The sequence below is a fragment of the Hylaeus volcanicus genome, chromosome 4 (genome assembly GCF_026283585.1).
Source record: "Hylaeus volcanicus isolate JK05 chromosome 4, UHH_iyHylVolc1.0_haploid, whole genome shotgun sequence".
NCBI lineage: Eukaryota > Metazoa > Arthropoda > Insecta > Hymenoptera > Colletidae > Hylaeus > Hylaeus volcanicus.
This window is the reverse complement of record NC_071979.1, coordinates 27,174,140-27,199,827: the sequence shown is the minus strand read 5'-3', so window position 1 is coordinate 27,199,827 and position 25,688 is coordinate 27,174,140. Positions and strand designations below refer to the sequence as shown.

General features: G+C 44.9%; 3 protein-coding genes across 13 annotated transcripts; 2 read left to right on the top strand and 1 right to left on the bottom strand.

Annotated features, from left to right (window-relative positions):
- Nucleotides 1-463: 463 nt before the first annotated feature.
- LOC128875820 (uncharacterized) lies at nt 464-15,209 on the bottom strand. 5 transcript variants are annotated; one of them, XM_054121727.1, is made up of 5 exons: nt 13,041-15,209; nt 12,603-12,965; nt 1,465-1,685; nt 901-1,203; nt 464-813 (listed from the first exon to the last, which is right to left on the bottom strand). In XM_054121727.1, exons 2-5 carry the CDS (start codon nt 12,627-12,629, stop codon nt 552-554), a joined length of 813 nt encoding a protein of 270 aa, XP_053977702.1. In that variant the 5' UTR covers nt 12,630-12,965; nt 13,041-15,209; the 3' UTR covers nt 464-551. The 5 variants fall into 5 exon arrangements, with proteins under 5 accessions (XP_053977702.1, XP_053977701.1, XP_053977704.1 ...); XM_054121726.1 differs by having other exon boundaries at nt 12,603-13,246; nt 13,335-15,209; XM_054121729.1 differs by lacking the exons at nt 12,603-12,965; nt 13,041-15,209 and adding an exon at nt 1,988-3,821.
- On the top strand, nt 3,951-7,536 carry LOC128875819 (alpha-tocopherol transfer protein-like). Its single transcript, XM_054121725.1, has 7 exons — nt 3,951-4,098; nt 5,716-5,860; nt 5,939-6,098; nt 6,258-6,438; nt 6,543-6,728; nt 6,805-6,910; nt 7,114-7,536. Exons 2-7 carry the CDS (start codon nt 5,722-5,724, stop codon nt 7,272-7,274), a joined length of 933 nt encoding a protein of 310 aa, XP_053977700.1. The 5' UTR covers nt 3,951-4,098; nt 5,716-5,721; the 3' UTR covers nt 7,275-7,536.
- Nucleotides 10,089-25,592, top strand: LOC128875817 (rho-related BTB domain-containing protein 1). 7 transcript variants are annotated; one of them, XR_008456889.1, is made up of 16 exons: nt 10,798-11,417; nt 17,640-18,003; nt 18,191-18,294; nt 18,353-18,550; nt 19,031-19,238; nt 19,372-19,614; nt 19,688-19,773; nt 19,879-20,005; nt 20,100-20,234; nt 20,517-20,540; nt 20,841-20,991; nt 21,060-21,190; nt 21,277-21,519; nt 21,618-21,766; nt 21,919-24,473; nt 24,606-25,592. XR_008456889.1 is itself a non-coding variant. In XM_054121717.1 (15 exons), exons 2-15 carry the CDS (start codon nt 17,824-17,826, stop codon nt 22,151-22,153), a joined length of 2,214 nt encoding a protein of 737 aa, XP_053977692.1. In that variant the 5' UTR covers nt 10,089-10,781; nt 17,640-17,823; the 3' UTR covers nt 22,154-25,592. The 7 variants fall into 7 exon arrangements, 6 of the variants coding, with proteins under 6 accessions (XP_053977692.1, XP_053977691.1, XP_053977697.1 ...); XM_054121717.1 differs by lacking the exon at nt 10,798-11,417 and adding an exon at nt 10,089-10,781 and having other exon boundaries at nt 21,919-25,592; XM_054121716.1 differs by having other exon boundaries at nt 21,919-25,592.
- The last annotated feature ends 96 nt before the right edge of the window (nt 25,593-25,688 follow it).

Genomic DNA, 25,688 nt, shown 5'->3' with positions numbered 1-25,688 from the left:
AATTACGAGGTCGCTTTGAGGCGCGACAATACGGTCTCAGGAGAGGTGTCGCGCCATCAATCGTCGCGTCGTTTCAACGGTGGCTCATTGAGCAACGACAGGCCTGACTCCAGCCGATGGAAAGGCACGAAGAAGCCCGAGGACGATTCGTCTGGCCGTAACGAAGCAATTTTCCACGGCTGGTCTGCGGGATGAATGAACGAGGAGCTGACTCGTGCACTTTCACGCGAGACCTGTTCGCGCTTTGCGAACTTCATTGAAAAACCCTATCGGCGAAGATTCATTCAGAGACCCTGCGAAGGACCGTGAATGCTTTACGAGCATTGCAACCTACGCTACCATTAGTTTCGACACAATTATTTTGTAAAATTCAAGGCTTGCGATTCAAGGCGTCGCTTATTCTATTAAAATCGATTCAATTTCACGAGGGAAGGTGTATTAAAAGTTTTTGTTATTTATTCTGTAAAAATTAAGCCGTGACTTATTCTATTAAAATCGATTTGATTCGCAGTTCGACGAGGGAAGGTGTAATTCTGTAAAATTCAATGAAATTAAGTCTGAGGTGTGTACGCGGGGATCGCCTCAGACTTTCCGCTATCGAAGTCAGACTTCTTCTCTTCGCCGTTCTGTTTGGCGTTCAACTCCTTGATGGCCAATTTGGTGGCGTTTAAATCGGTATCGTCGTCGAGAATCTGCACGATTTTCTGCACCGTCGAGTACTCCATCACTACCGCTGACTTTCCGTCGTTCACTGTCTGCGACGCCTCCGACATCCTCGTCTTGTCCTCGAGGTCCCAGTTTCCGATCGTTTCCCTGGAACGAAAGCTCTTTTGTAAACGCGTCGCGCGAAAAAAAAGTCCACGATGTACATTAAAAAATAGTCTTATTTCTCGTATTTACGTGGACGGAATTCTTTCCTCGCTTGGCGATTTATTTTGAGACAGGTGCTTCGGATCGGACTTGGCCTTTTGCTTCGACGTCCTCTTGCTCTTGGCTTCGTGATTCACCGCCGAGTTCGACTTGCTGCGACTGATGGATTTCTCTGTTTGCTTCGGAGAGCCACGTCCAGGCTCGTTCCTCGAAACTCCAGGCTTCTTCGAGGTCTTGGACACGTAGGTGCTCTTCAACTTGGAGAAAGCCTCTCTCGCCGCCTGTGACGCGGGGTCTTTCTTGAAACAGCACCGATGACTTCTGTATTGCCACCTAAGAAACAGAGAGGACAGCTAAAAAGTAAACTCATCGCGAGTGGCAATTTGCTCTTCGATAGGCTCGAACATGAAAGTACACAAAGAAATGATATTTAACATGCATCACGATGACAGGATAAAAATGCAGAAAGACCATGAGGTAATGTAGTATTTAACTAAATTTCACTTTGCGTAACCGGTCAATTGGTGTTAGGTTCAAACAAATTTCACAGCTTCCGGTGCGAGAACAGAGAAGGAGCGTTAAAATTCTAATTACCATAACGCGCAGGTCGTCACCGTCGAGCTGAACATGAAGAAACAGTTCAACACTGTCAGCACTATCAGCGGCTCCAACATGATAAAGATCCCACGCGGCAGGATCTTTCTAGCGACGACGATCTCGACTGGACCAGCGAAATTTTGACGTGTCGACCAAACGGAAGACACCGGTGTGCATAGTGGCGCCGAGTTCACTTGGATGATATTTGACGAACGATGCTAGAAGCGATTTCGATATCTATACTATACTATACCTTGATCGCTGACGCCTGTTGTTTTAGTATATACCGTGTATGTAGTAGAAAAGTATGTATAATCAGTAGACTTCATATTTTCACGCATCTATAGGAAATTCGACTGTGCGAGCATGCAAGAATTCAAAAAGGTAAAGTTCGTATAATAATATTTGCACGGTAAATAAATTTCAACTATACAACTCTTTTTATAAATGTAGTACCCTATTCTATTTCTATGTTCAATGGTACTGCCACCTCACGAAGGATAACGTCGATAACGGCTACCGTAGTTTGAAGAGCGTAGGTAATTTGTCCCAGATTGGCGCGTCGACTTGGCCGCAGGGTTAACTCGCAGGTAATGGACCCGTGAGAGGAAAGACACGTGAAATATATAGACGTGGGGAAGCGTAAGCAGGAAGAGCGTACAGATTACCCGTAGCTGTCGACAGGGGTAGCAGGCGAATCGTTCGACCCCGCAGAGACGCGGAACCTTCCCTCTCCAGGGGTCCTTCTGGCTGCTCTTTAGAGAGGAGACGGCACAAAGCCAACGTAACCGCAATATATATATAAAAACGAAATCTCGATGTCCCCGGCGCATCTGTGTGACGCGTTATAATGATGATATTACGTACGACGTACGTGTCGGCGAGTTACGGTTGCGACTCACAATGAAAACAACGCCCGGGACCACCCTCGGCGATCTCGCGCGTTCTCACCACCTGCCGCGTGACCGACCACCGATTTATTTATTCCTATTCGACGCCAACGTCGACGATCAACGTTATTAACGAGCGTCGGGATCCACGGAACGGAGGAAACTGCGGACGCGCGAATTTCTCTGCGGTTCAGGTTGGAGATCGTTGCTTGGGATAGGGAGACTCGGGGAATTTCGAACGTTTAAACGGGCTTCGAAATACGCTATCGGTCGTTAATTTCGATACACTGCCTCACCTGTAGGTTTATATATTTATATTTGGATAATCCATCTCATTTTCGTCGACTCCGAAGGACGACGATACAAGAAGCCAAACCGAATAAAGTAATAGTTGGGTGTCTAGAATCGTAGTTAATTTAAAGAGAAAATTTTGAAACTGCCGCGATCTTGATGGTCGTAGGGTAAAAAATAAAATCTGAATCGACAGTGAAAGGATCGCTTCATTTTTTTATGATTCAGGCTGCTCTTCTGGTTTCTGTGCCGATGGTCCTCGCTTGCGATTATCGCGAAGCATTTCACTCGATGGCTGGTCGTCTCTGGCAGCTGGTTCACCGTCGGCGGAGCTCAAACTGCATTGAAGAATGCGCGAGATCTTCTTGTTCTTTGCAGTTAGTTTTAGACCGCAACAGTCGCTGGAATCGACCCCCCTCGGACCAGCGAATCTTGGAAAACTACAATTCAAAATAAACGCAGTAATCGAATCGAAGTACAATTGTTTACAACGCGATTTAACTGATCAGGTTTCTACCACGTGGAGAACAGAATGCACCAGATGCAGGTTATGCAAGCGCTGTTGCACACGGTGAGACAATCCAGCATTTCGTAAGTTGTTCGAGTCTTTTCATTCCGTCCCTTGTCGTCGCGACGTTTCTGCTAATTCTAAGGATTTAACGTGAATTTCCTACGTCGAGTGCTGTCCGCGAAACGTTGCCAACTTCCGTTGATCGATGCATCATTTCGCGTACGATAGAGCGAGCGATGCTTCGAGGCGATTTTGGAGAAAGAAACGATTAAATTCATTTGAACAAAATATAGTCTTCGAATCCGATATTAAACGCTCGATTTAATTCAAGCTTTAGTCTTCGAAGATCTCGGTCGAACTATCTGTTATTGCGTAACAGTATTTTTCATTAAGAAACGAAAAATAATTAATTCCAAAGGTGAAATTTTTACGACAGACGTTAAATTATCTAATTTTCGATATTTTCGAGACAAAATTTTAACTTTGTAGACATTTTCACGAGTTTCAACTTGGCAGCCGTAGCGTTAACGTCGATTTACAAGAAATCTGAATCAGTTTCTTCGATGTGTCCGAAGGTTTGAAGGTTCGAACGCATGCAAGATTTTAAATGAAGTTCTTGTGCCATGTTGAGTTCCCACGAGATACTTTGGTGTCAAATCCAGTCACGTAGCGATAGGTACTAAATGCTACAGCGGCCAGAACCGTGGGTGTAGCAGGATTCAGGTACTTTTCTACGAACACCCATGGTTTTCGTGTGTCATGGAGGGGACCACTTTGTGTACCCGCTAAGAAGAGAGGAGTCGATGTGTTTCGAAGAAGCGCGCAGTTGGACGTCGCGCGCCACGCTCTGCGCATTGTTTTGACACACCTGTGACTCTTCTCTAAAATTCTGCGCTTCTCTACCATTCTTCAGGCTCTGCTGTCTCGCACTGGTACCGGGTGAGTGAGAAATTTAACATTTCATGAATTGTGGACAGGTTTCAAAAATGAAAGCTACCCTAAATATCAGATTGTATAATTGCCAATTATACAGAAACATCGTTTTAGCCGCGTTAGGATTTTCAAGGGTATTAATCTGGCAGTCTATGTGGTAAAAAGAAATCTGCTCGTATTTTTCTTCTATTAAATAGCGATAATATATCGTACCCCTTGAAACTGACATTGAAATTGAAACATAAAATTAAAAGATCTCAAAGTTCTACTTGCGTCGGAAACCCAAGATCCGTATTTATAGTCCTCTGATTTTTGCAAACTCTGTAGGCTCTGCGAGTCCTGCAATTTCAAAAAGATTTCAAAGTGCTGAAAGTGCAGGACTTTTTTTTCGGGAATTCTTAACATAGAGGAGAAACTTTCTACAAGGTTTACGAAACAATCGAATATCCTAATTCAAAAGGCATCCGTGGTTCCTTCTCCTTCCTTATTGTTTACGTGCATCATGGATTCTTCCGCGCATCGCGATCCCCTTCGACGGTTCGTGCCCTCTCGAATCAATTTCGGTCACGTATGTCGCTCGATCGAGCGCTTTCTACCAAAGTGTAAACGACGAAAGTCGATCGACTTACGAAAATGTTCGCGGTTAGCATTCGGAAACGAATACGATGCGCGATCGACATCGAATTCTGGTCACGCTTAATCGTTTCACCTTCGAGATTCGATAGTTTACGTAAAGATCACGCGAGGCGACGGATCTAAGGTCGGAGGAGGCTACCAATTACCGAGAATGCGTTTGCAAAAATTAGTGGAAGCAGATCTTCGACGACTTTACAACAAAATTTGTTAACCTTTCGCGCCACGAATTTTCCGATTTCGGTACATTTAAATTAAAGTCGTTGCTGTGAGGTCGCTAGAACGAACGATACGAGTCCTATTTTTATAGTTTCAAGTGTTCGTTTTACATCGAATAGCGTTAATATTTATGGAGCCAATTTTCATTTCTACGCCTCTCCTTTCCTATTCTTCCCAAAGATACAACAGCTGTGCTTGGTGATATTCTCTGAAGTAGTCTCAGCTTGAAATAGTCTGACCTTAGTAGTCTCGATGAAACTACCGTGATTTGCCTACAATGGCTGATTGCCGAGCCTTCGATCGCAGAAATGATCGTTAAAGAGAAACGTAAAACAGAAAAATGATAGGAAGAATCTGTCTCGTTTGTTTCCTGTTTCGTAGTACGGACCCGAACTCTGGTCTTCAATTAGCATGATTATGCCACGGACATAGAGACAAGTAGCTGTAAACGTTAGGTGGGATTAGAAAGCTTACTAACTTAGCCAGATCTTTGCGTAAAGTAATTTATGGTTCGTGTCGCGAAACTTGAACATTGACGAGACTTTGTTTGGGCAAAGGTGTTACGTGACGAGTGTCAATATCGAAGGAGTGGTTCCCTCGATAGTCGACAGCATTTCCTGTCAAAGATTGCGTCCACTCGAGATTCCTCTGAAACTGATAATATTCCAAGAAGTTCGAGACTCTTGTCGATGCAACTTTTACACCGTGTAACGACACTTTCAAGGTTTCGAGGCTTTCTCGTTGTACGAAAGAACGCGTTTATCTTTGCAGCGCACGATGACGCTGTTACCACCGACGGCTGAGCAACAGAAACGCATCGACGAGGAAGTTCCGCCTAATCCTGAGATGAGGAGACGCGACGTCGCGGCGATACGCGAGTGGCTCTCGAAGCAGCCTCATCTACCTAATCACATGGGTCACATCTCTCATCTTTTGTACACAAAGAATCGATCGAGTAAAATTAGAATAAACGTTCGGTAACCAATGTTTACAGATGACGCGAGACTCGAGAGGTTCCTGTTTGGATGCAAGAACAGCATCGAGAGATGCAAATTAATTTTGGAACGATACTTCAGCGTGCGTACAGCCATACCAGAATTCTTCTCTCTGCGTGACCCATTCTCACGGGACATTCAAGAATGCTGCGAAGCCATGTAATTAATAGTTCGCCATTTTATTAAACTCTGTCTCTCGAACAGGCGTTAATATAGTACTACTTCGTATGATTTATTTCCATAGAAATAGAGTATAATCTCAACTATAGTATCAAGTGTTCTATGACGAAGGCTCGATTCTTTACAATTCCTTTCTAGACACTATTTCGTTCTGCCATCCTTGACGGAGGACGGACACCGCGTAACAGTCCTACGCCTGCGAAACACCTCCGTAGAGAATTTCTCCATTCAATCGATTTCCAAACGCATCCTTATGGTCCTGGACGCCCGGTTGATGGAGGAACGTTGCCTCTCCAACATCATGGTCATCGATCTCGAGGTATCTCTCTCCCAAAGTCCCGATTCCTTTTTCTTCGAGCCGCAAGATTAAGCATCGTAAATGAGGTATTGGAAATTAAGCATTAAAAATGATTTTGCGTTCAGGGTTTCAGCGTAGTCCATTTTACGAAGTGCAGCCCAACGCAGAGCGTCGTGAGAAAATCGATGATGGCGGTGCAGGACAGCATGCCCCTGCGACTGCACAGAGTCCATTTTCTTCACGCGCCGGCGTTCATCGAGAGCATCCTGAATATATTCTATCCCCTTCTTAAAGACAAACTCGTCCAAAAGGTGAGGAAATACAACGAATGAAATCGAATAGATGAGCGTTAATTGTGTTTTATACCGTATTTAATTTTTTTTGTAGTTTCGTGTGCACACTGGTGGCGGAGAGGAGTTATATTCCTATATGGACAAGGATATGCTTCCGAAGGAATGGGGAGGCAAAGCGGGCAGCTTCGACGAGTTGAATGGTTCGTTAGATCTAAAGTTTAAATACGTAATTGTCTGAGAGAAATCTGTAATCCGACTGACAGTGACCTCTGCGGTCGTGCAGTGCTTACCATAACTTTCGATCGATTCGAAACCGTCGGTAATAGTAACGCAGGCAATTTCTATTATTATATCGTTATATACGATTCTATATTATTATTTTGTCGACGAATATTATTTTCAGACGCATGGAAGAAGAAGATCGAAAAGAACAGAGACTGGTACCTACGAGAAGAGAAACTCAGTCGAACGGACGAAAGCGCTAGACTACCGGAATCTAAATCCAGACTGCTGGTGGAATTAGAAGGAATGCAGGGCTCCTTTAGAAAACTCAACATCGATTAGTAATTCGTCTACGTAACGAATTTCCTTTTTTCTTTTTCTTTTATCTAATAGTGTATCGAATAAGCGCGCGCCTTTACCATTTCCGTATCGTTTCCTATGTTATCGATTCAGGCTAGAGTAGACTATCAACGCTACCAGCGGTGAGAATCGAAACTAAGTATGTTTAAACTTCCGATTTTTCGCGAGAACCGGCCACGCTTCGTTACTTTCCCTCTTTGTACGTCGAAAGATAAACGTACTTCTAAGAATATAAAGAAAAGTAATAAAAAAATAAATAAAAATAATAATTCAACATCCCAATTTACTCTATCGAGCTATCTACCTTGTTATACTTTTGTCAAACAAAAGTTCGCGATGCAATTTTCTAGAGCGCCAAGACGGTTCGATACGATTTCTATCGAAGATGAAATTTATTTGGTATCGATGTCACGTATCAGAAGACAAAACGTAATCAGAGAATCAAATCAAGACCGACATCAGCTCACCAAGTCGTGCATCAAGTTGTCGCGTTGACTTCCGCTAATCAGCCTATACAGGAGCTAATCTGTTGCCCGACAATTGCACCGACAACCTCCAGACACTTAAGACCGCCTCGTTTGTCTTCTTTCGTGTTCGTTTAACGGACTTGATAAGCTAATGGAGGTCCAGACAAGGAACAACAGCGTGGCAGGAATTCCTTTCGACGCGACGAACACAATCTTAACATCACAACATGCTTTGTCCTCTAACGTGGCGTGTCGCTCGCCCCTGCCGACAGATTACACATTGACTGCTATGCCATCCATAGATCGGTGACAACACTTTCCCGTTTTCCGAATAGACGGTAATTCGATTCAATTTCGACAACGAACGTGTATCGCCGTGCACAAGTTGGAAACTCGAATCGTTTCGGTGTATGATGTATCGAATGAAATTTGTTCCTAGGATTAAGTTGTTGCTTCTAACGAAACCCGATAATGTGCCTCGTGGAAACTAATTGGAAGTTGCGAGGAACAAGTAAATGGGATGGAACGTAGACGAACTGACCGGAGTTCTTCGAATAGATTCAATTCGAGGCATATTTACGTGTCCATGAAATCCTTTCAAGCATCCATGAATCCTTCCACATTTAAACTTTCAAATGGAAAAGCAAAAATAACGAGAGTTAAACAAACGTCGTGATCGACAATTGAAAAAATAGAAACGCCCTGGCAGAGGCTCGCAACGCGATCGTTACGCAATCCCTTCGAACAGTAGTGTTTAATCAATTAATTAATTGCCTGCTCTGGCTCGTTAAGAACGCACACGCCCGTGTAATTGGCATAATGCTTATGCAATACGAGGCCCCTGTCTCGCGGTCGTTTAATTCACTTGGTAGGAAACACGCGACGTCGATCATATGTTTATATACGCGTCAATGGATTTCAAGTTTCAGAGCTGCCAGACCAAATTCGAAAAACATGGTCGAAATTAAGATAACGTTAATAAAATTATTATACGAATATACATATAAAATAATAAATGTTATATAAATATATATAAATGATAAAATTATATATCCCTTACAATATATATATATATATATTTAAATGTATCTAAATTAATAAAAATAAAGTTTTCAATTGAGAGTAACGAATTGTTACATCGAATGCCCAAAAAAATCACCTTGTTACTATTCAATTTCGTAACTGGCGTCTTCTGAACCCCATAAATACGAAACGTTGGGTGAATTAAAAGGAGCTTGGGTATTTTGACCACGTTTTAGGGATTTGGAGCCACGGTGCAGCGTCTCTGTCCTGCCGCACTGTACAGTGCGACGACGGGGTGGATTGATTTTTCGCCTCCTGACGTCACAGCGAGGCTAACATGCGCACGGAGCGTCGCGGCGCGTTTCGACGCATTTTATTTCCCGGTCTCGACTTTTATTTTGCGTAGCAGCATATAATGTTCCTTTGTCGAAGTCCTATAATTACTATAGCGAAGGAATTGGACTCCCTTTGTAAGACACTCATCCCTGACCGAAACTCGTGACGCATTTCGTCCATGGACAGGGATCACTGAAGAAGATTCGAGTACGTCCACTCTTAAGAAAAAAACAGCAACTTCCGGTCCGCGTACGTCCTTGGTGCTTGACCGAGTTAGGGGTAGCCTGCCTTAAGGGTAGATTAGGCTGCTCTGAAAGGAAAGGAAAGAGTGGGTGATTAATCATCGCTAGGTTGAGGATCGCAGTGGAGCAAGTAACAAAAACGAGTCAGATGCGAATTTATATATACATTTTTGCATGTATATCTATGTAGTTGAACAAATGGTCCTCGATCGACTCTCGAGTCTACCATACCGGTGGTCAATAGCAATCACGATCGTCAAGGAAGCCCTACGAAACAATAAAAGAACTCAACGAACTCTGCAGTCACCATCATCGCTACAGAGACGAAGATTAATACGTTTCCTGCTTTTAAAGAAGACGAATGGGAACCAAGCAGAATACCATTCTGGACGAATTTGTAGGTCTCTACATTTCCCAGATTCTGCAGATCTGAACTTCAAAGTCAACCTACGGCGAGTTCTAAATTTGCAAATAAATAATCCAACGAATTTGAGCGACTCAAATTTCAAAGTTTCAACTTAGCTTGCCTTTGAAGCGGAGAGATGAGAAGGAAAAGAACCGAGAAAGAACTGTGACTCGTGTCACAGTTGACGATCGTCGAATCTCGCGAGTAAAAAGTAGGTACTGCGGATGGTAGGGGGTGGCGAGTGGGTGGGCAGACGGGTGGTTGTGGCTCTGGAGCGAAGCAGGACGTTGGGGTCAGAGACGAGTTCATTCAGTGTCGCGCGGTTGGTCGCCGGCGCATAGTTCTTTCTCGCTCGAACGGTTCCCCTCCTCATCGTCGTTCTCGTTCGACGATTTCGCCCAATTGATTCTCTCTTCCTGCGGCTGGGTTCTCAGCTATCGCGAGTTGCTCGTCGACGATCGGCCAGGCAGCGTCCCAACGTCCCCTTGGTCGTCTACCTTGCACACGTGCGCCGCGACGGCGACGGGACGCGTTCCTAGGCAGCTTAGCGTGGTCTGGTTTCGCGAGGCAACGCTTTCGATCGACGGTACACGAAAGACTGGGTCGCTTGATGGCCTGCCGCGCAGTTCTCGCGTTCGTTTAAACGTCTCAGTCGATCTTCGCTGCTGAACACCTGGAGACGTACTGGTCACGCGCGTTCAAAGTCCTCCGAGGCGACACGAGACGTCCTTCGTCGGTGTATCGGTGGTCCGATACTCGAGGAATGCCACGTAGACGCGGGTGAACGAACAGGAGGAAGCGGAAAAAGGGGGACTTGGATGAGAAGATTCGACTCGAAACGTTGCGCGCGTACAGAGTCTTCGGACGTGGTCTAACGATCCAGAAAGCTTCTGCAGCGCTAGGCTCCTCGAACAGGAGGACCCTCGAGAAGTGTACTAGCTGCCGACTCGAACCTTGCGTCCAAAGTTCTCCGGTGCAGTCTCCGCAGCCTCGAAAAGGATAGGCTCCAGAAAAGGTGAGTTGCACGAAGAAAGAGGCTCGCCTCGAAAAGATAAGACCGCGGACACTGTCGACCGTCGAGCGACGTGGGCCGATCTAAATCCACGAGGGCAAGCCCCGGTACCCCGTGCTGGCATGTCCCTCCCCACTTCTTCGATTCGCCAGGACGTCAGCTGGAACTTGCGTGGTGCGTCTTGGGTGTGCAGCGTGCCGCTGCAGCTTCTAGTCCATTGTCGCGATCCGAGGGACGAGAGGTGAAGAGCTTACGGTGATAGCAATCGACGAATCGGACTAACGATACCGAACGCTGCCAGTTTCCGTTCTATTCGCGATCTGAATTCTGCTCGTCCCTTCTGGCGCGTGGACGTCCGATCGGTGCGTGCCGATAAACGTGATACGTTTCGTGCGTCGAGTGGACTCGTCGCTAGGTCTCCAGCTCGCAGTATTCCTCGCGGATGCGCTCGATCCTCGCGTGGCTTGTCAGCTGGATTCGGAGCTGTCGCGTGTGTTCTCGAGGGTGATCCTCTCCTGATCTCCCGAGGGTGTCGTTTCGTGGAACGTTCGTGTCCTGTGCAGAGTTTCACCTGAGCGATCCTGAGCGCAGTTCAGAAACCAGCGCAGCGGATCGAGGGATACGCTTCGATATCCATTGGTGAGTGACGAAATATCGACGGACGTTTATTTCTAGCAGGGTCTTGGTTCTCGAGATAAATACGTGGTAATATGTAATTATGATTAACGAATAATCTGAGACGGTTAACCCTTTGCACTCGAGTGGCGACTCTTCGGCGCTACTTGATTTCACCCGGCGACTCGAGTGTCGACCGAGTGCCTTTACTTATGTTTCAGTTTATTAATAATTATATCGGGCCGTGGACAACTTTCTGAACTTTGTACGCGTTCTTTTGGAAAGTATTCGAGTTTGGCAACGTGTCCAGAGTTGTTTATAAAATCATCGTTGATTCGAAAATCTAGAAGCCCTATGAAGGGAAATCTAATTCTGTGCTGCTACAAATCGAAGTCGATTAGATATTAGGTAAATTAAAATTCCCTTCAACAATAAAAAAGAAACCGATATTGAACAACACGTAATTTTATCCCCACGTGTCCCGAACATGGGATATACAGTGATAGCCATCGAACCGATAAAATATCGATACCCCCAATCAGCCTACTAGAGAACTAAACAATGACATACATCAATTTCCGTCCATTGCAATCATCGATGAAACACAATCCGTAGATCATCTACAAAGATATGTACACACATATGTCTACCCAAATTAATTTCTGTAGACTCGACTCTTCGAAGCGAATAGAGTGACGACAATGTAAACAGAGCGACGACAATGTAAACAGAGCCCAGATAAATACCAGTATAGCAGGCATGCATCAAGAAGGAATCAAAGTATTAGGTCATTTCGCGATCCTCTGCGTAATTAACTACGCAAACTTTTGCCTCTATAAACATATGCAAGCACAGATATATTAAAATCGGCAATGGACGAGTGTTTTAAGCCGAACCGACTGGAGTCTTATGAATGGAGCATCGATAAATTCAGAGGAAAAGTCACACAAGATCGCCATTCAGGACGAGAAATGTTGGCTCACAGCCTAGAGGTTCAATTTTTTGTTCAGCTTGCTATACAACGGACTACAACGCCATTACCGAAATTGCCTGGTACCCATGGTTACGTATCCACGTGCCATAAACCGTACGAAATTATTAAAATACCTTTCACGATCCCCTAGCACGAAAAACTACCCTCGAACTCGTGGATGGATACTTATTTCGTTAACCCATACTTTTGTATTTTTAATTATTCATTGGATCAACCTGCACTGTTCGTCGAGACGACGTCATTGGTCGAGGATAGCTGGATCACTGATCGTTTAGGCGATTTCTATTCGAACGCAATTGGTCCGTGGTCGGTCCGTTTCGCGACGAAGAGCACCGTCCTCGCGAAAACGTCACGCAGCGTCAACTGCTCGTGGTCGTCGATCGTTGTCTCGTTCCCTCGGCCATATCTCCTCGTCTAGTCCCCGTGGCAACTTACGTAAGCCAGCGTCCCTGATACAACGCGAAGTCTCGTTGGACGTGAATTCTTCCTCGAGCTCGTTTCTCCACTTTTGTCTGTCCATCTGATAGGGACAACAAGCGTAACGATTTATCGTCGAATCAGTTATACAACTGCCACAGCTGGATGAAAAAATACGACAGTAGATGATTATTATTGGACGAGGATATTGGAAGAGTATAGGAATACAGACATACTTGACATAATTGAAAGAGAAACAAGACGAAGTATTCATCGCATGATAAATCATAGCTCTGTAACTCGTGTGCAGTCTCATCGGTCGTGAAATCATTGGTTTCGTCTTTCAATGCAGGAGTCAACGGAGCGAATCTCTATTAGATCCGCACGTGCTGCGTCAACAGCTGATCCCCGACGGTCCACTCGATTGATCGACCGATTAACCCTGTACACGTACGTGCGCTACATCGTGGTACACGGATATTACTTTCATAACAGAAGCTATCAATTAATTGAACAAATCAGCGACATACCATAAGAATATACTCGTAATAATTATACTAAAATCCATTGATCGTGGAGTGCGATCTCACGAGGACTGGTCAAAGCGATACGTGGAACTTGAAAAGTTTCCTCATCTCTCTGCTCCATACGATCTCTGTCCAAGAAGGAATCAGTGATCCTAGTTTCAGCAGTAGATCCTAGCAGTGGCTTAACGCGCGAGGTTCTCGTTTTACGAGGCGTAGTCGTGAGATTTCGCGATTAAGCCGTTGAAAGAGGCCGCGCAATAGGAACACTGTTTACTTAATTAATGCCGCCGACGCGAGCGGCTCGTTGACCCCGCGATTCCTGGACTTGGATCGCCCTTCGACGGAATTGATTTAGTAGTCTGGCAGGGGCCAGTCTCTCCCGAGCGCGCCGCGACGCCATTCCTTTTCTTTGTTTGGTCTCTATAGTTCTGTTTTTTCGCTGACCTCTCAATTACTTTGTTCTGCAATGCGTCAGCACACGCAGCACGCTTCTGCACGTACGCTCGTTCCGAGGCCCGTCTTCTGTTTTTTCTTCACGGCTGACTCATCGAAACCACGAATTTCAAAACAACTCCACTTGACGCTTGATCAATTATTTGCACAAATTGTTCTCAGTCGTCTTCTTGATTGCTAGTCCACGCTTTTGAGCCTTAACAAAAATAGAAAATCAGAGAAAGCGTTGGTTCAGTCAAACTAAATGCAAATTAAATGCATATTTATCCGAGTATATCGAGTCACGTGCTACGTCCAAGTGTTTCAAGTTTGAAGAACACTGACCTGAGAACTTTAACGTCGAGTCGACCAAAGGACACAGAGGTCTAGGGTTCACCCCAGCGTGTTATGTATAGTCACGATAAATGGCTAGCGGATCCAGCGTTTACCAAAGCATGCTGAATCGCCTATTTCTAGGTCATGCTCGCCATCGGTACTGCACGTTTAACGATCGCGCTATAAGTTCAAGTGCACCGGCATCGAACGCGGCCCTCTTTTTTTTCCCTGAATCGTTGATCGTTTGCTGGCAGTAACGCAACGTGACACCGTCAGACTTGCACCACGTAACAACAGAGCATTAGACGATCGATAGGACCTTGCTAGGAGTTGACAACTTCCGGACAATTGCGGTAGAAACTCGTCTAATTATCGATGTACAGAGTGGCCAGCTGGAAGTGGGAACATCTTGGCGCCTTCGCTGATCTAAACGAATCAACGAAGCATTGCCAATGAAACCTTCTGTATTTCTAATCGTGCGTTTTAATTTATTTTTAAAACAAGGAATTAATCTTGGTTGCAAAGCTATCTAAGCGTTCTGTTTCTAATGGACCACCCTGTATACAAAGAGTAATCGCGGGCACGGCTCCGTGACCACATTGCGTATTGATTTTAGAAACTTCCAAACACGATTTTTTCACCAGCACAGAAAAAAACGTTTCTTAAACAGTTCTTGAAACGCAAGGCTGAATCGGCATGCAATGGCTGCGTCAAATTGCTTCCTTCCACCTGGAAATTGTCGCGTCGAGTGCTTTTTTTCTCGTTTGGCACAATTTCCACGTTGGCCTTTTTTTTTATCTAACTGCGTCTAATTCGCTTAATAGTTCTTCGAGTAGAAAAAGAAACCGCCACTCGAGTTTCGTGGTAGGTAAAATAACGAGGTCAACGATAGGGTAAAGGAACAGTTGAACTTTGCCTTGAACAGGTTCTTCGTACGTCCATGAGCTTAGGAGACATTTAGGCGTTTCCGTTTAAATGGTTTACCCTGTCTATGATGACATAATGATACGTCGAAGATAGAGTAATGCGTCTAATGGTAGTCTAGAGACAGGCTGTAATGATAGAGCAGAGGTAGACAAGTGTATGTAAGGAGGTGGATACATAGAAACGTGGAATTACAGAAGTGTAAGGGTATAAATGAACACAGGTATACACGAGTAAACAGGTAGAATTATAGAGCAAAGACGCTGACAATTTCATTAAAAGACCCGAAGCATTTTTGAAGGTGAGGTATAGTGAGATCTATCGTCTTGACATAAACAGTATAACTTTTAATCGAACATGATCTCGAGTAACGCTCAAACATGGAGCATCGACTGAAAGATTCTTATTTAAGTTTCCACCATCTCGTTGACCGCTTGTTCGATCGATTTTGTGGACGTAGAGCCCCGCTGATTGATAGGCGGATGCTTGCCGTTGGAATGGATTCATTCACAGACCATTTCCTAGAAGCTAGCCCTGCATCGAGCAACCGGGGCTTCGATTTTCGCGTCTACCAGTCACTGTTCTGCATAGACGTATAGACGTTGTCACCTAGCACCAGCTATCGACGCGTCCGTTTGAAATACAGCTTTACAGTATTCACAGAAATGTGATAACGTCCACGGTGTCACGCGACTGCTCGACCTTTCGGCCTCTTATTTACCTCTACCGATGATTATTAAAACACTGGATGCAATCCTCGTGCAGATGGTGGAGGTTCGACAAAGATCCTGATCTGGCAGGAGATTCAGGACATGAAAGCATCTGCTCAAAGGTACCCATGTTACGCCTATCTTCTCTCACGTTTACAGTCCAACTCTCTGGATCAAGTACAACATAGAAAACACATTTTAATATTGCAATTTCATCCTTGATAAGACCCCTCTGCATCAAGGAAACTGGAAATGCTCCTTATAATTGCCTGGAGAGAAACAATTCTTACATGAATAGAAGTCGTTTGGTGGAAGGATCGAAACAATTCTAAAGTATTTATAACCCGATAGACCGCTCGTCCACCGCAGTCGAACGTCACTGTTCTCGTGTTCGACATTCAGATCAAGCCATGTATATTTAACAAATGTCGCAAATCGCTGCGGAAATACCCGACATTCGTACCGGATATAAATAAGCGCCGCCAAGATTCAGCGAGAGTCGGTGCAAACCGGTCCAAAACGAAGGTTCGTGATTCTGTGGATTTATTTAAGGATTTTAATAAAATTAAATAATTTAAATGAAAACGTAATTTAGGAACTTGCCGAAAGTTTGATATGTTATAAAAGCCCGTATTATAAACGAATAAAAAAAAACGTAACATTAATTGACCGCGACGTTACCGAGATCTTAAAAGCGGAATCTTGAAAGCGTGTAACTGGACGGAAGGTGAATTCACGCGGTTTGTACCAATCGAAGATAGACCAAAGCTCTGTCCACACGTTCGTTCAGGGTTAAGGTGATATCGGGGTTGAGGTTGGAGTTGCGAAGGTTCGATACTAAATATAGAGAAGGCGCTTACGGGGTCAAATCAATAGGCATTCTGCGTATATGTATATGCACGGTGCCTGAACGTCTGAACGTTGCACGGAAGCTTAAAATACCTACGCCTACGTGACCACCGTGGAAGATCTCCGCGTTTACATGTACTACGACGATTATCAACGCTTCGCTATCGGCGTTTGTCGATTGGGTGCGCCGATCGCGATACCACGAGGCCAGTTTAAGCTGTTCGTTCTTCGCGTGCAATACTGCCCCTGATTAACCCTCCAATGAGTATTCCTTTCGCGCCAGGTCGTCGAAATCCGTTATAATTCCTTGACACGGAATATCCACGCTTCTCTTCCGCTCGTAACAGATAAGCATCATTGTCAGTGTGACACATATCTACTGGTTCTTCTTACTAAACATCCATTTCTTGATCAAAGTCGACCACGTTTCCATTCGTCCAGAGTGCATTCCGAGGGTTGGCACTCTACGACACCACTATTGCGTATAAGTAGCGTTGAACTTCTACATCCTCCTCACCTACAATGAAAATTCATAAATATCTTCATCGGTATGCTTTGCACCGAAAGTGTCAAAAGCGATAAAACCATTGTCCAGCCTCAACGGAGCGCCGCAGAGGGTTAACAGTACTCCCTGCACCGTAGTCGAGTAGAAATCCAAGATTCGTTCGCAGTATGAAATATAGTAGCAGACTGCGGATCTTTATGCAAAATAAAGTCTTTGCAAACGTACCTACAAAAATTGAACCCAAACAGAAACTTATTTTACTCTGCCGATGTTATAATATGAATTTTCTTTCAATATATTTTTTTTTATATTATTGTATACTGTGTACATTTCGTAGTTTCTCGCACATTCGAATATCCTGTAAACGCATAAAAATCCGCAGTCTATAGATTAGATAGTTTCCCGGCAGTCGCTCACGCGAGGCGTGCCTTGTCCCGTGAGTTTTCCCAACTGGTCACGATAATCCGCAATGATTAAGTCGTTTCTCGAATTCCGTCAAGGGCGTCGCGTGCATGCACCGACTGAACCGACGTGTCCTGCGATTTCGGTCAGTTCCAGCCAATCGTAGACCGTGCCGATAGCGAGATCCAGGTCTAATCCTCGGTCGGGATCGGATGTGGTGGACGTGTTCAGCTGGAGGTACGACAGCGGTTGCACCGACGGCGGAGGTAGCTGCGTGTTCGAACGACCTGGCACGCGGCAGGGCGCATTGGATGAACAGGGGAGATTGTCGGTGATGGACAATGAGCAGCCGCATCAGGAACTGGTCAAGTGCGTGGTCGTGGGCGACACAGCAGTCGGAAAGACCAGACTGATTTGCGCAAGGGCTTGCAACAAACACGTATCGCTCTCGCAACTCCTCACCACCCACGTGCCCACGGTCTGGGCCATCGACCAGTACAGGATCTACAAAGACGTGAGTTGTCCTTCAGTCTTACCTGATACTTTTTCTATGCTTCATCCTCTTTTCATTAACTCCTAGTGAGATTCACCCTCCTTTCCTTAACTCTTTGTGTCTTCGACCCTCTTTCCCGCTACCCCCGGCATCCCTGATCACAACAGATTCCTGAATAGAGCGTATGTCAGTAAAAACTACACGTCAGGTTCTAGAGCGATCTTGGGAGGTAGTGGACAACGTGAACGTTTCCCTGCGTCTCTGGGACACGTTTGGCGACCACGAGAAGGACCGTCGTTTCGCCTACGGCAGGTAACTGCTCGATCAGGAGCTTCTACGATGAATCTTGTAACGTTGAACGTTGTTACAGGTCGGACGTGGTGCTGCTATGTTTCTCGATAACCAATCCCGTCTCGTTGCGGAACTGCAAGGCGATGTGGTACCCGGAGATACGAAGATTCTGTCCTCAAACTCCGGTCCTGTTGGTGGGATGTAAAAACGACTTGCGCTACATGTATCGGGATGAGACCTATCTCAGCTACTTCCGCGACCGTAGTCCCTTTGTAAGGTACGTTATCGTTATTTAAACATATTACATACATTTAGAATTTTAGTTCATTTTTGTCCTATGTGGAATTCGTTTGAATGCATCGATGCCATTTTAGCGATGGCCCCCTTGGCGAAGTGCGTCAAAGTATTGATTTCGCGGTCTCCGCAGGCCTTCCCGATCGGTCGACACTTTTGCGACTCTTATCAGATGGAAGAGCCAAGAATCTCTATTCTTTTTTCTCCGAGATACCGCGCTCCTCATCGATGCACATCCTACGAGGAAGAAATACTCGTCCCCTAGCGTTTCGAGCTTACGTAACGGAGTATTCCATTTAGCAATAGGATCAAGCGAACCTTGGCATACGAAGAAAGGCTCCCGCGGGATCCTCAAAGTTCATCGTGACTTTCAGAGACTCTTTCGCGAGCGTTCTAGTTACCCTTGATGCATGGCGCGTTTCGCCGATACGAACGAATGCCACTAGCCTTGCCGCGATTGCAGGGCGACAAGGAAGAGCGACCTGGTGATGCCCGATCAGGCACGGGCCGTTGCGAGGGAGCTCGGTGTATGCTACTACGAGACCAGCGTCTTCACCTATTACGGCGTGAACGAGGTCTTCGAGAACTCGATACGCGCCGCCCTCATTGCACGGAGGCAGCAACGATTCTGGATGACGAACCTCAAGAGAGTGCAGAGGCCTCTGCTGCAGGTATAAGCGACAGTCAGCTCAGACTCGATTACCTATCCACTTGGAAGTTCTCTTCAAGACAAGAACCTTAAAACATCCTGCTTGATCTAAGTCCTCGTTTCGCGGGTTCTACGATAGATGACTATCCTTGCAGGCACCCTTCTGTCCACCGAAGCCAGTCCCGCCAGAGGTATGTCTCGCGACGAGCACTTACGAAGAGAACATGAAGACGTTGTGGATGAAGCCCGTTCACACCGACGTGACTCTGATAGCTGGGAACTGTACGTTCTCGACTCATCGGTGTCTGTTGGCTGCCGCATCGCCGGCGTTCCATCGACTCTTCACGATGGAACTCATTCAGGAACAGACGCCCAGAAGTTCCAGCGAGTCTAGCATGGTATCGACTCCAGACTAATACTCTTAACAATTTCTCCGTTGTTGTTCCCCTGTTATTTGTGCCTTTTTTTAAGGTGAGCACGTTTGGAGAAGCGACGGTGGGCGACTTCAACGACGACACCGAGTGCCTGATTCGTATCGATCAATCAAAACCCGCAAAGTGAGTTTATCCCGCAAATCTGTATTAACGCAAAGCCTTGAAACCCCAACGCTAACGCGCTCCAGCTCTTAGCATTCGCGTTAACGTTGCGAAACGTTGTCGTAGAGTTTGGGAACAACTTAAGCGGCGTTCGAGCTTCCAAGTCCTCCCCACGATGGATAATCAAAGAAAATCAGCCGGTGCGACGAGGGAGCTCAATCATCCTGCCTTCCAGAACATTCGCGTATGTCTGGTGAGGATGTTTTTGCTGTAAAAAAAAAAAGATACATAAGATACAAAGAATTTTGATTTTGACATTCTACCCGTCTATCTTTTATCTTTTACAGACCGAGAGCACAAACGGTGTCCAGCAGCCAACGACGGTGGTGACGTTGTCGAAGCTGATCACACCGCAGGCGATGCAGCAGTGCTTACAATTCATTTACACGGGCAGCTTGGATAAACGGTACCACGATCTGCAAGTACGTTGGGTCGATAGAATTATCTACAGGGCCAAGCACACCCTACACTCATTCTTGTTTCATAGAGGTCTTGTCTCGGTACAGTCACCGAAGAACGTAAAAGGAGATTTAATCAGCCGAATCTGTACAGTAAACGTTTGTTTCTTTTTCTTTCTGTCGCGAGAATGTACAAAGTGTCCATTCCCTTTCTAAGACAAGTCTCAATTCATTGCTTGAGTAATGAGTATAAGCACGGTGCTATCAGTGCGTTACACGGCAATTAACGCGGCTGTATTCTTTCAGACAGCTCCTATTGGGCTTCTACTGGTTAGTACAATGTGAAATACGTTTGCTGACACCAGCACACACACATGCACGCACATATTAGTGGCATATAGTCGCGAAAAGCGTTCACGAGAGACGTGAAATTTCATGTAGTAAAATTGTACGAAACGTTTGCAGTTTTCATGGGTGCATGGAATCGCTACCTTATCATTCGATGGTTTAAAATCGTCGTCGACGCGGAGTAGGTGACCCGACTTCAGAAAAGACATATCCCATATCGATCATCGCATTTTCATAACGCGTTACAACAGTACACAAAATGACTGTACCCCTTCCTCGCAGGAGATCAGGCAAGCAGCCGAGTTCTTGGAGCTCTTGCAGCTGCTGATGGTGCTTGGCAGTCTACAGACGAGAGACCAGTTCAGCAACGATCTCAACAATCGTTACAAGCAAGTAGTCAGGCAACGACTGGAAGACATTTGCCTGGAGCAAGGTAGACTGTCGATCATCCTATGAGTAATGTAGTTTTATGCTTAATTTAATCATAAACGTCATATTTAGGTCTGTTTGCCGACGTGGTGTTCGATCTGGACGATGGAAGCGTTCCAGCCCACAAAGCGATTCTCACTGCCCGATGCGACGTGATGAAAGCCATGTTCTCTGGCGATTTTCGTGAAAGTAGCGCTAAAGTGGTAAGTTGCAAGCATTCGTTCTTTCTTGTTCCCATAGGACACATCTGATTTGTGGCCCACGTGTTGAAATGATACTTCGTTAACAGATAGTGTTTCCTGGTGTACGCGAGTACACGTTCCACAAATTGCTCTGCTACCTCTACACCGACGAGGTCCCAGCAATCTCCTCTGCCAGGTGCTTGAACCTCTTGGAACTGGCGAACCGTCTCTGTCTGCAGCGACTGGTGAACCTGGTAGAGAGCAGGGTGATCGAGGACCTCGAGAGACTGTCCCAAAACGAGGGAAACGAGGCTGTAGAGAACTGCCTGAGGCTGCTGGAACCGTGCAAGGTCAGTTCTTCCCTTGATCCATAAATAAATAATCGATACCAACCGATCGACGACTTTCAATTCCTCTAAATTCATTCAACGTCTTGTGTGTGTGGCAGTTGCACAATGCCGACCAACTCGCAGACTGGTGCATGAACCACTTGTGCGTCAACTACAACAAGCTGTGCAAGATGTCTCCTCGAAGTGTACGACTCCTTCATCCAGAGAACCAGGAGTACTTGAACGAGCATCGGTGGCCTCCAGTGTGGTACGCATAAAAATGATCTACGCATACGTTCTTAATACTCGAGAAATGATTGTTACTCTAGCTTAAGTTCGATGCAGTTGGAGATGTGGTCCCGAGCGACCAATTAAGCATGAGTCCCAGGATTAAGAGCTGAAACGCTTCCTGTTCAACAGGTACCTAAAGGACTACGATTACTACCAGAAGTGTCTCGCGGAACGCGACCGCGAGAACAAGCCCACACTGAAAAGGAATCGCAATCAGTCCGGATGCTTGTGCTTCTCCAGCTCCAGCAAAACGAGAAGGGAGAGTTCAGCCAATGGCGGTACAGCGTCATCGGCGTCAAACGACGCACAAGTCGAACGACCCCTGTTCGACGCGTCGATAGAATCGGGTGAACAGGTCGTATGACAAGAGCCAAGCGGCTTAAGCCGCTCCGTCAGATTCATTCTGATCCTCCCCGTGCTCATGGTCTTCATATGCACCATTTTTACTATTTTGATACTGCTACAGATTTATACTTAAGGAACGTTAAACGCCGACAAGATGATCCATGCACACGAATAACCGATAAGTGTACGAGAACTCCTGTACAGGCCGCGTGTTCTTCACGAATTCTTCTCGCAAGCGACGAGACGTATCTCTATCCAGCGTACGCGTTTCCTTTCTTCTCGGAAGAAGTCCAATCATTTCAGGTGTAGGTTTTCTAAGAGCAAGCGACACGAACTGTTCCGTGAAATTGGTATATTTTTTCTACGTGAAAATCTTCGCCAGGAATACGCGTCGATCCGACTTTGCGCCGTCGTCAGACGATCCGGTTAGAAAAACGCTCGCTGTATCTTTTTCAAGGGACTTCTCGCAGACGTCCATCGTTTCTAACCAAAACAAGTTGGTGCCTTTTGTTGACGATACGTCTTTACCATTAAAGCGACCTCGAGCTGCAACGCTGGTCAGCTGAAGAAAAATTTTTGTCTTTGTGGTCACGCGCGATGCAAATTGAATTTTAATGAAAAAAAACGAGCTACGATGCAAATGGAAGAACATCTTGCATACAACTGTCCGTCAACGAGCACGGCACGTTCCTCGATACAGGGCGTGAGCTACTACGATCACGCGAGCAGTGATTTTTATATGTTACTTGGAGAGATCGAGAGATCCTTCGGGCATCCCCCACGCTTTGGTACCTATCGTTACTATCACTTCCCCCTGGCCAGGTGAAAATTGGTTTACCCGAAAAGCTTGTTTGTACGATCATTTAAATAGAAACGAGGAAAGGGGGAACGACGAAAGCGAAATTGGATTCGGGACGTGTCACTGAAACAAAAAGAATTCCCATCGGACTATAAAAATCGTACTTTTATCGATGCGTGTTAGACTGAAGAAAACGAGCAATAGCCATAGCCCACGGTAGTGCATAAAGAATACTATAAATAAACGGTTCATGTAGTCGTGTAAGGAATAAATATACGTCGTACGTGTAAATACTACGCGAGCCGTACTATTACGATAAAAACTCGACGCGGATTTTTACATCGTTTGCACAGCATCCGACGACGGGCCCTGCTTTATCTACTGAGTTTTCTCTTCCACGAGCGAGGTTACAGTTCCTTCGAAGTTGCAACGAGACTTTCTCGTATTTCTACAATTTTGTAACGATCTACGCGTTATTACTATCGTCAATCGTCGATTACTTTTAAGCGGAGAGGGGACACGTGCAGTTCACACCGATCCACGGGGCTGGTGGATTGTCCAAAGAACAACTGCAACATATCGATCACGGTAATGGGTTACTGCTAGAATTACTAATCACAACTGCGTCGTAAGAATAATTATTATCTAGTTTAACGAAAGCGAGGAAGAGCGTGAGCGAGCGTGAGCGAATCGATTATGTTTGTAACGAGTATTATCACGTGTATCTAACGTTCGTAGGGTATAGAGCGACGCTTTATATCAAAGTGAATTCTCGCGTACCTTGTTACACATTTTTCTGGCGACTTGTACTTTGTAAGTGCACAAGTTGATTCTCGTGTGCGTTCGAAGAAGCGTAACCTCGCTTCGTGATCGCATTTACGAAGTCTTCGGGCGAAAATGAAATGACTCGTAACTCGTAACGTGTCGGTATTAAAGGTGTTTAATAATTTCATACTCGTTAGTTCATCCCATCGCCGCATCGATCGGTCGGTACATTCATTTATGCGAAGTGTGCCTGAGAAAAGAAAAAAAATGGATATAAACACGCGGAGAACAACACGTAAAATAACACACGCACGAGTGTGCTAGCATACATACGTAATTTTAACCTTATATTCTCGTATACGACACATCACGTTCGCGCGTGTAGCGATGGAATTTTCTCATTACAAAAATTCGATTTATTCCAAGAGTAAGACAGACTTACAAAAGTAATACTATACAGGGTGATATGATCGTACGTAGAGCACACAATCGGATCGAGTATCTTAAAATGACTTGAAACATTGGAATCTCTCTTCGAAATTTTTTCATTGCGCGTACAACGTTCGAAACGATTCGAATCGTTTCGAGGCCATCGCTACATTCGAGCGTCGGACAAGCCGAATATCGAAAGAAATATAAACATACATTAAGATACGCTACTGCCCGATGATCTGTAGTAAATTCTGTAACGCAAACGACGTACGCAGAATGTCTGTTCCGGCGTGTGAACCTGAGAACACAGAGTACTCTTCGGGGCGAAACTTCAACGTTCCTGGTAAAAATTGTTTTTAAACACTCTTTGATTGTTAAGAATACCACTGCGAAGGACTGAACAATTGCTAATTTTTGTATAATTTTTTTCTTTTAATTAATTATCTTTTGATTAATTTTTTTTTTTTTTAATTAGGAATTAAATTCAACGCATTTCGTGTCCCAATGAAAGGTTCGCCTCTGTAAAATTACTCTGTGGTGAGAATAACGTCCCACTTGTACGCTACGTCAATTTCGATGTCAATGTTTCCTTCATCGCTCGTAAATGTATATTTTGTACTGACATTGGTAATCGTAGGATTTAAGGGTACACAGCCGCATGCACGAAGGCATATATGTATATATAAAGAGAGGGAGAGCGATAAGGAATCAAAAATATTTATCTTTCCGCGATATTTTAATCGCCAGTTGCCATTGTAAAAGAGGTTAAGTTGAATACTTGTCCACTAGGATGTGTCATTTTAGGGATACATATTTTTTCTTTTCAAATGCAGATTGAAAAACTGATAGGAGAAGATAAAAGAAAAATTTTAAAGGAAAAACAAAAATGAGATTAAAATTGTTTTCCTGCGCGAAAATTGTTGGTCTATCATTTACTATCAGTTTTTCAGCACTTGAAAAGAAAATATTGCTCTAAAATGAGACATGCTATTGTCCACGCATAAGAGGCATTTGCGGGCGACAGAGTTTCCTTCTTCGCGATGTTTCCATGCGGAATTATATGTGTAAAATACGTCGTACGTCGAAGAATAGTGGTGTCTCGTGCCATCTTATTATTTTAAAGAAAAATCTCTTCTACAAGTACTTAGGGTGCCATCTTGTGTTTTCGTGTTTTGAATTCGACACATTAGCACTCCCACGCTCGCAAGGCCTCCAATCCTAAACCGCGAACGCTTGCGATTGCGACCTCTGTATCGAATCGTACAAACTGACCGATTTGTAGAAAGTATTTACCATGTGCTACCGTCACGATCGATAATATGTAAGTAATATTGATCGTATTAAAGATTTAAACATAGACAGCGGTTAAGAAATTGTTGGAGTATTTCATATTACGATGTTCTATGTCGGTAACGAAATTTCGAATTTGTATTCGAACAGAATTATGAAAAAAGAAAAGAAATATTCGTCGTGAGGGTAAAATTCGATTAGCTTCTCCAGGGGTCAGGTCAATCGATCAAAAATCATCGTGAAAGCCTCGAATATTCTAATTTGAATT